Genomic DNA, 9,040 nt, shown 5'->3' with positions numbered 1-9,040 from the left:
CGATTAATCGTTTGACAGCACTAAATATACACACATGTTTTTTTCTTAATTATTGGAGTACGTTTTACAAGAAAATACCATTTTAAACCATGCTTCCCATTTCTTTTTAAATATTTGTGAAATGATTTAGGGATTAGGAGTGAAAATGATTTAAAGTAAATCCAACCCCATTTTTTTCAGTGTAAGAAACAAGTGCATACATACATAATGCATGTTTGTATGGTGCATACAAGTGCAAAAACATAAATGAGCAAAAAGGTAAACATCAGAAAAATAAACAAACGAATAAATAAATAAGCTTAATTAAAATAAATTAATTAACATAAATGTGTTTTTTTGTGAATGTGAAAAATAATGAAAAACAATACATTTATAAATACACAAATTACAAAGCTAAACCTCATCAACAATCATCAACGTCATCATAAATAAATAAATAAATAAAATCGAATATTTTTGTTTTAAGAATCCTTCACATTTCTCATTACAAGTTAAACAAAAACCTTTGTTTGTGATAAAAAATGTATCAAATAAAACACAGAAAATGAGATTATAATACTTTATTGAGAAACATGTTGAGGGGGGAGCGTGAAGTGAGAATTGTGCGTCAAGGGTTCAAGCGGAAGCTCTCGAAAAGTCCCGCGACGGGAGGGGCGTGGTCTGAGGCTCCGCCCATCGCGCTCCAGTCAGACCCCGGGAGAACATACCAGAAACATACCCCGAACAGACACACACACACAGCCGCCAGAGCCATGTAAGTCTTCGCTTTCTGTGGAAAATATCTGTTCTGATGTATGTGAAATGCAGCTCGAGACTGAAAGCAGTACTTAATAACTGTGTAGACTGAAGCTTAGCGCTAGCCAGTATTAGCTAAGTTACTTCCACACGACTCATTCACTCCACTGCTAGTCGTTAAACTATCCGCTAACGTACTGGAAATATCGGCAGATTTAGTAAACACTACATGCACTAGAAATCTGTGCTAACGTTATTAGTTGAAATGTGTGTAATGTAAAAGTAAGTTAGCTCGTTGGAGTTAGCCTGTATCAGCTCACCGGTGTTAGCATGTTAGCTTACCTCCTTTGCCACTCAGATCGCTTCATAAACGCGGGAATCTCTGTAAAAGTGTGTTTTTTTAGTATGGACAAACTCGCTCAAAGCGTTGATAATGTGACTAAGTGTGTCGGTTTCTTTTATGGTTGAATGGATCGCGAGAATGCGCGCGCCTCCTGCACGTGCTTCAGGGCCAGAATGAATGAATCAGTCAATAAGTTACAACTATAACACACATCCCTTTAAGAAGAAGAAAAAGACGTGGTTTTAAATGAAGGTGCTATTTTTATTTTAAAGGCAGACATTTCTAGGATTTAGATCGTGATATCAAGAAGTCATGTGATCATATTATCTTGATTAAAAAAGACATTAACATCAGTTAATTAATTTGGTCCTATGGGCAGTATGAGGATTCAGTTTATTATGAGGACGGAGTTTAATAAATGTCTTAATTGAAATCGCACTGTTAAGTGTGTACTGGTTTGGGAGTGAAGTGGTGAGTCATTCAGTACAGCATGGGGAATTTGATACACCGTCTTTTAGTGAAGGAGCAGGAACAGAGGCAGCAGGTTGAAGAGGTGCTGTGTCACAGATGTCCACACCACCTGCTCTTTACAGACTTTATTTGTTGAGTAAATGGAGTTTTCTTTGCCTCACCTACAAGTAGTGTTTGTGGGGAACGTGTTTGACACCTAATATTCAAATTAGTGGTAGACTTAAGGATTTTATTGGACAATGCTGATACTAGAGAGCAAGGTGGACAGTGCAGTTTTTAATGATGAATATTTTGCCAAGAATATTAATGGTAACCATGTGGAACAGATTAATGGAAAGATTAGGCCTGTTGAAGTTTCTTATGCTCACCAAAGCAATTTCTAAGAAATGTATTAGATCAAAATACAATTAAAAATGCTATTTTGCAAAATGTCTACCCAATTATGTTATAGAAAGAATTATTTATACAAAAATGTCAATCTATGACAGTGCTATTCAAATGTTGCAAGTCAGTAAGTCTCTCACCAACGATGCATTTATTTGATGGTAAAATATGAAAAAAAAGTAAAATTGTGAAATGTTAATATAATTTGAAATTAAATATTTTATATTTTAAAATGTAATTTATTCCTGTGATCAAAGCTGAATTTTTAGCATCATTACTCCAGTCTTCAGTGTCACATGATCCTTCAGAAATCAGTATAATATGATGATTTACTGTTCAAGAAACATTTCTTATCAATGATGAAAACAGTTGAGCTGCTTAATATGTTTTTGTGGAAAGTGGAAACCGTGATAGATTTTTTTCTTCAGGATTCTTTGATGAATAGAAAGTTCAAAAACACAGCAATAGTTTGAAATAGAAATCTTTTTTTAACATTATAGATGTCTTTGCTGTCACTTTTGATCAATTTAATGTGTCACTGCTGAATAAAATTATTAATTTCTATAATAATAATAAATCAGTAGCCCCTCACTGCAGAACGCAAGATCCACGGGGCGTGGTTGGATCCACATCTGGTGGAGATGGGTAGGTTTAGGGGTGGAGCTCTGGGAGAGGGGTGGGTTTAGGGTGGAGCTCTGGGAGACGGGTAGGTTTAGGGGTGAAGACGGGTAGGTTTAGGGTTGGAGCTCTGTGAGACAGGTAGGTTTATGGGTGGAGCTCTGGGAGATGGGTGGGTTTAGGGGTTGAGCTCTGTGAGACAGGTAGGTTTATGGGTGGAGCTCTGGGAGATGGGTGGGTTTAGGGGTTGAGCTCTGGGAGATGGGTGGGTTTAGGGGTTGAGCTCTGGGAGATGGGTGGGTTTTTAGGGGTTGAGCTCTGGGAGATGGGTGGGTTTAGGGGTGAAGACGGGTAGGTTTAGGGTTGGAGCTCTGTGAGACAGGTAGGTTTAGGGGTGGAGCTCTGGGAGAGGGGTGGGTTTAGGGTGGAGCTCTGTGAGACAGGTAGGTTTATGGGTGGAGCTCTGGGAGATGGGTGGGTTTAGGGGTTGAGCTCTGGGAGATGGGTGGGTTTAGGGGTTGAGCTCTGGGAGATGGGTGGGTTTAGGGGTTGAGCTCTGGGAGATGGGTGGGTTTAGGGTGGAGCTCTGGGAGACGGGTAGGTTTAGGGGTGAAGACGGGTAGGTTTAGGGTTGGAGCTCTGTGAGACGGGTAGGTTTATGGGTGGAGGGTCTGGGAGATGGGTGGGTTTAGGGGTGGAGCTCTGGGAGATGTGTAGGTTAAGGGGTGAAGGCTGGTAGGGTTTAGGGGTGGAGCTCTGGGAGATGGGTGGGTTTAGGGGTGGAGCTCTGGGAGATGGGTGGGTTTAGGGTGGAGCTCTGGGAGATGGGTGGGTTTAGGGGTTGAGCTCTGGGAGATGGGTGGGTTTAGGGTTGAAGACGGGTAGGTTTAGGGTTGGAGCTCTGGGAGACGGGTAGGTTTATGGGTGGAGGGTCTGGGAGATGGGTGGGTTTAGGGGTGGAGCTTTGGGAGACATGTAGGTTAAGGGGTGAAGGCTGGTAGGGTTTAGGGGTGGAGCTCTGGGAGATGGGTGGGTTTAGGGGTGAAGACTGGTAGGTTTAGGGGTGGAACTCTGGGAGATGGGTGGGTTTAGGTGTTGAGCTCTGGGAGATGGGTGGGTTTAGGGGTGAAGACTGGTAGGTTTAGGGGTGGAGCTCTGGGAGAAGGAAGGGTGGTTTTATGGGTGGAGGTCTGGGAGATGGGTGGGTTTAGGGGTGAAGACTGGTAGGTTTAGGGGTGGAGCTCTGGGAGAAGGAAGGGTGGTTTTATGGGTGGAGGTCTGGGAGATGGGTGGGTTTAGGGGTGAAGACTGGTAGGTTTAGGGGTGGAGCTCTGGGAGGTGGGTGGGTTTAGGGATCAGGGGGTGGAGATGGGTAGGTTTAGGTATATGTAAGGTAGGGCTGCATGATTAATCGCATGCGATTAATAGCGATTGTCATGCGCATTTAGTCAGTAAATCCGGTTCTGTGATTAGCAGTAAATCTCCATCACCTGCTTTCAGGTGGAGCAGCATTTACTACGCAGAGCCATAGTTCTCTGATAAGCTATGCAAAATCGTGTTCATAATCACAGACGATATAATTGTAGGATTATGAAATTGACGAAATCCTTCTCTATTATGACACCAGTTTGCGTATCTTCTCAGTGAACTACTGCTCTGTGTAGTAAATGCTGCTCCATCTGAGAGCATGTGAAAATACAGCATTTAATAACGTTTTAACTCCAAATCCAATTCTTAACGTCAGTCGATTGTTTAAAAAAATCCTCCTGTGATATGATGTGGCTTCTTAGAACAATTAAGGTACACAATATTTCATTGTATTCTAAACAGTGATAAATGTCGATTAGCATTTCAGTATAGATATACTTTATTATGAAAGTTATAATAAGAACTCATATAAAACCTGTATATTGCCGTAGTCGTGTGTTTATTAGTCATGTTGAATCAATGAAAGCAGTTAAATCTTCTGTTTATTCAGCTGCAGCTATAGGCATTTCCTGGATTTCTTCTTTGGGGTATATTTGAATTTTCAGCGCAAGAGCGCCCTCTGGCGTTTGGATGGAGATTTACTGCTGTACAGAACTGTGCTTCACTGAAAGATACGCATGACGATCACAGCTTCTGCCTAATCACGATTTATTGCCTTTGTGATTTAATTTCGATTAATTGTGCAGCCCTAATGTAAGGTGGGAGGAGTTGGATATGGATCCAACCACACCCCCTGGATCTTGTGTTCTGCAGTGAGGACCATCTCCAAATGTTTGAATATATTATACAGTGTAGTGATTGCAAATAAGAGATGCTCAAAATTGCAACTTAAATTAGCACAATATTGTATATATGGGAAAAACCGTAAATGGGGAAAAGCATGTTTGTCTGTTGACAAGATATAACCTTAAATGATCAAATATAAGCAGACTGATCATCATATTCTATCCAGTATTTAAATGATTATATCATCCACTTCATAAAATAGTTATTTGTAAATTATCCTATCCTTTTTAGCTTTAATTCAAATACAAATTTCCCTTATCAGGCATCCAGCAACTGCTAAGTGGTACGACAGACGGGACTGCGTCTTCATTGAGTTTTTGGTGGAGGACAGCAAGGATGTGAATGTAAATTTTGAAAAGTCCAAATTTGGGTTCAGGTATGTTGCTGTAACTTTAATCAACTATGTAAAACACAAAAGGCTAATTATTGTCGTTGACTTCGATTCCATGATGTATTCTGAGTGTTTTGTGGCTCAGCTAATGCTGTCCTCTGCTCTTTTCCAGCTGTCTCAGTGGGACGGATAACATGAAGTACTCAAATGAAATTGACCTTTTTGAATCCATCAATCAAGATGTGAGTTCAGCACACAGTTGAGAGATCCCGTTTCAGATTACGCCCAGTGGGATGCACACCTCAGGATGAGCACGCTTTGTATAATGTTTTACGTTCTATTCTCAGGGGTCCAAACACAGGCGTACAGACCGGTCGATCTTGTGCTGTTTACAGAAAGCAGAGTCTGGGAAATCCTGGCCCAGGTTAACAAAAGACAAAGCAAAGGCAAGTTCTGTTCCCTATTTATTGTCCCTGCAGTATTTACAGTTAACAGTCATTATTTGAGTAAGGACTATGTCAGATATCTTGACAATTTGAGCTCAAACTGTATTAAAAGTGTTGGTTTTAACAAGTATCTTCTACTTTGTATTTTCTTTACCCCCAAAACTGAAAATATGCCTCTAGATAAGTACATTAATCTAAATGCTTCTAACCATGCAAGTGCAATTTTGTGCACTGTTGCAAAATATGTTGGTAATGAAATTTAAGTACACGCTGCATTCTCAGTGCAGCCACAAGAGGCACTATAGTTATATTTACTGAAAATTGTGTCTTCCATAGCCAGCTTTCTGCAGAGAATCTTGTAGAGCAAGTCTAATAGTAACACGTGTTTGCATATTTTTCTGGGTTTTAAAATTAAATAGTAAACCTATCAGTAGTTTGTGGCATCGTTAGTTGTTTGGCAGTGTTAGTTTTTCCATAACAAATAATTATCAGCTCATCGTATCAGCCAGTGCATCTGTACTTTCACTGTTGACTGATCAAACTTGATATACGTGTATTTCGTTTCTCACTTGAATTTTTGTCTACAGCTCAACTGGCTTAGTGTTGACTTTAACAACTGGAAAGACTGGGAGGATGATTCAGATGAAGATTTGTCCAACTATGATCGCTTTTCAGAGGTTAGTACTTTTTAGTTTAAAAAAAAAATAGCTATAATTCACCCTCCTGGCAGTATTGCCTATTATTATAGGAATTTTGTGAAGAATACGTCTGTAATGAATATGTTGTACTGACTTGCTTTGTTGATTTTAGATGATGGGCAACATGGGAGGAGAAGATGATTTACCTGACCTAGATGGAGCAGATGATGTAAGATTTAATAGTTTCTTCATATTATGTATAATAAAGTTTAGTTTAATAGGATAGTTATTCCAGATCTTCTTCTTTTCATACAATAAAAGTTAATGTGGTCCAATGTTTTTGTTTTGATATTATTTTGTAAAAGTCAGTGTAATCCAAAACAACATTGCATGGACAAAAAAATTCTTTAGAATCTTCCTTTCTGAAAAAAAAACAAAAAACAAAAACAGGTTTAGAATGACATGAGTCGAGTTTCAACTGAAACTAGTGATGTGTAAAACCATATATTTTTAGTTAACTAGTTGTTTTACTAGTTGGGTTGTCTGAATGATTAGTCATCTCTTTGAGGAATCCCAGTATAATTAGGTTCATTTAGGGTGGGTCACGTTCAATCAGATGCATTTCTTATAAGAGGTGGAGCATAACAGAATGGAACAGAACACAGAGGTCTCAACACGCTTTTGACTGGAGATGTTTTAATTTGAAGGTGCCTTAAAGGAGATGAATTTAGAAACAAGTATTTACTGCACTGACAGTCTTAACATGCTGACACCAGGCTAAAACAGCTGCATCTCTAAATTGATCCTCTTCAAAGCACAGGAAATATTAAAAACTAAAACAAAAAGTATCTTGATAAACGAAACCGTATCACTAATTGACTACAGTGGCCCATTCCTGCCTTGAAACATGTAATGTCATTTTCCTGCTATTTAATGACTCACTTGATTTGATTTTTTTCAGGAATCAGCTGATAGTGATGATGAAAGTAAGTTTTCCTGTTTTTTTTCTAGCTTGTACATTTAGAGCCATTACTGTTTTAAAGGGATGGTTCAACCCAAAAATGTCTTAATATTCTTTACTTTTAATATCCTCTTATCATTTTTGGCCATCCATTGAAATCATTTAATCAATTGTCTATCTATGAAATCAACATTTTCAAGCCAAAAAGTACTTACAGACATTAAACAATCCATATGAATCAAAGTGTTTGAAGTCTTTTAAAGAAACACGACCAGTTTATATGATGAATATATTTATTCACTTCTAAACACGCATGCAAAGAGCACTTTAAATATGGTAAACAGAAACTCAGATGTGCTTGCCTGATGCTTGAGAACAAGCCTCACTGGTTCTTGCATGTTTGAGCTGTAGATTAATTTTATGATGTCATGTATTTTTTGAAGCGTAAATATTGTTTACCTAGACTTCCAGTGGATGGGCACAAAATGTATGTATTTGTTCTTTCTTGCGTTCTGAAAGCCTCATGATTTTGAAAGGCTATGAGGTTGAGTAAATGACAGAATTTCCATTTTGGGGTGAACTGTCCCTTTAAGTGTTTTTGTATTATCTTGACTCATTATGCTGGAAAAAAATATTGAAAATTATTTACTGTCCTTCCTAATTTTTTCAAAAGTTGTATATGACTTTTTCCATTTGAATACAGAGGTGAATTTATGAATAATTTATAATGTCCTGGCAAGCTCCAAAAAGAAACAAAAGCTCTATTGAAAGCTTAAACTCTGGTCCTCATTCACTGGAACTGCAAGAAAAGCAACCAGTGCATAATAGATTTTCTCCATTTGTGTTTTACTGGAGAAACTTGTACAAGCTGGAACAACAAAAGAGAGACGTTTATACTTGTTAACATGTTGGTGTTTTTCTGCAGAAATGCCAGATCTGGAATAAGCGACTGGCACGCCGTGGACAGACAGAGGAGGAGAGGGGGATGACGTGATGAAAAGAGGAAGCTGTCACCTAAATGCATCTTGATCTGAAAGAGAGCAGAGCTGGATTCAGTGAGACCGTTGAGTTCATGAGCATCAGCTCTGTCTCGGCGGCTGCACTCCAGAAGATCGTCATAAACCTCTGTTGGGAGTTAATATGCATATTGTTGTACAGAGCTTCGTTGTCCCTCTCCTTATGACCAGTCCTGGCTTTTTTTGTTTTAATCTGTACTAAAAACATGTATACTTAAACTGTTTGGAAAAACTGCACTGTATTCGTATTTTTTCAACCGAAAAGCAATAGATGTGATGGAAAGTTTCTTTTTTTTTTATTGTAAGGCATTGAAATTAAAATGAAAAGTGAAACTTTGCAGAGGTGGAGAGAGTTTGTGTCTCGCAAATCTTGTGATTAAAGCATAAGAAAGATTATGGATTTTGGAAACTGTAAATTCTAGTTATTAGACATGAGCCTCACTGCCCTAATATACAGTACTTCTGTTCATCTGTCTCTTGAGGTGGTACCAGATTTGTTGGATGTTGATATTTTCTGACTCTTTCCCCAAAGTCTATAACAGCACTGTATTTGGTATTGGACTGTTAATGTCTTTCATATTGTGACTGCAGTATGATATTTGATGTCTTCAAATGAAAAAGATGGGGAAACAGAAAGATATTGTATGTTTCCAATCAAATCTAAAACAAAAAGACCAAATTAGTTTGCGCTATCAAAATTAGGTGCTAGACAGGGCTATGTTTGTGCATATTGCTAGACTCCTATCACTGTTTTCAAAAAATAAAAAAAGCTATTGATTTTGTCTACATATTTCTAATAAACTGCTCAATGCTTACCTTTTCA

At 38.5% G+C, this 9,040-nt stretch overlaps 1 protein-coding gene across 1 annotated transcript; it reads left to right on the top strand.

Moving 5' to 3' along the window:
- Positions 1 to 576: 576 nt before the first annotated feature.
- On the top strand, positions 577 to 9,040 carry LOC109058952 (prostaglandin E synthase 3-like). The gene is made up of 8 exons (XM_042750599.1): positions 577 to 754; positions 5,088 to 5,201; positions 5,329 to 5,398; positions 5,504 to 5,602; positions 6,190 to 6,279; positions 6,413 to 6,469; positions 7,202 to 7,226; positions 8,127 to 9,040. Coding segments are annotated over exons 1-8 (477 nt in total). The 5' UTR covers positions 577 to 752; the 3' UTR covers positions 8,147 to 9,040.

The sequence above is a fragment of the Cyprinus carpio genome, chromosome B23 (assembly GCF_018340385.1).
Source record: "Cyprinus carpio isolate SPL01 chromosome B23, ASM1834038v1, whole genome shotgun sequence".
Classification (NCBI taxonomy): Eukaryota; Metazoa; Chordata; class Actinopteri; order Cypriniformes; family Cyprinidae; genus Cyprinus; species Cyprinus carpio.
The sequence above is the reverse complement of the archived record's forward strand: the minus strand, read 5'-3'. Positions and strand labels throughout refer to the sequence as shown.

Excerpts from the sequence above, each read along its gene's own strand:
- LOC109058952 (XM_042750599.1), top strand. Across the intron at positions 5,603-6,189 it reads TAACAAAAGACAAAGCAAAG|CTCAACTGGCTTAGTGTTGA; the intron begins GCAAGTTCTGTT and ends TTTTGTCTACAG. Across the intron at positions 6,470-7,201 it reads ACCTAGATGGAGCAGATGAT|GAATCAGCTGATAGTGATGA; the intron begins GTAAGATTTAAT and ends GATTTTTTTCAG.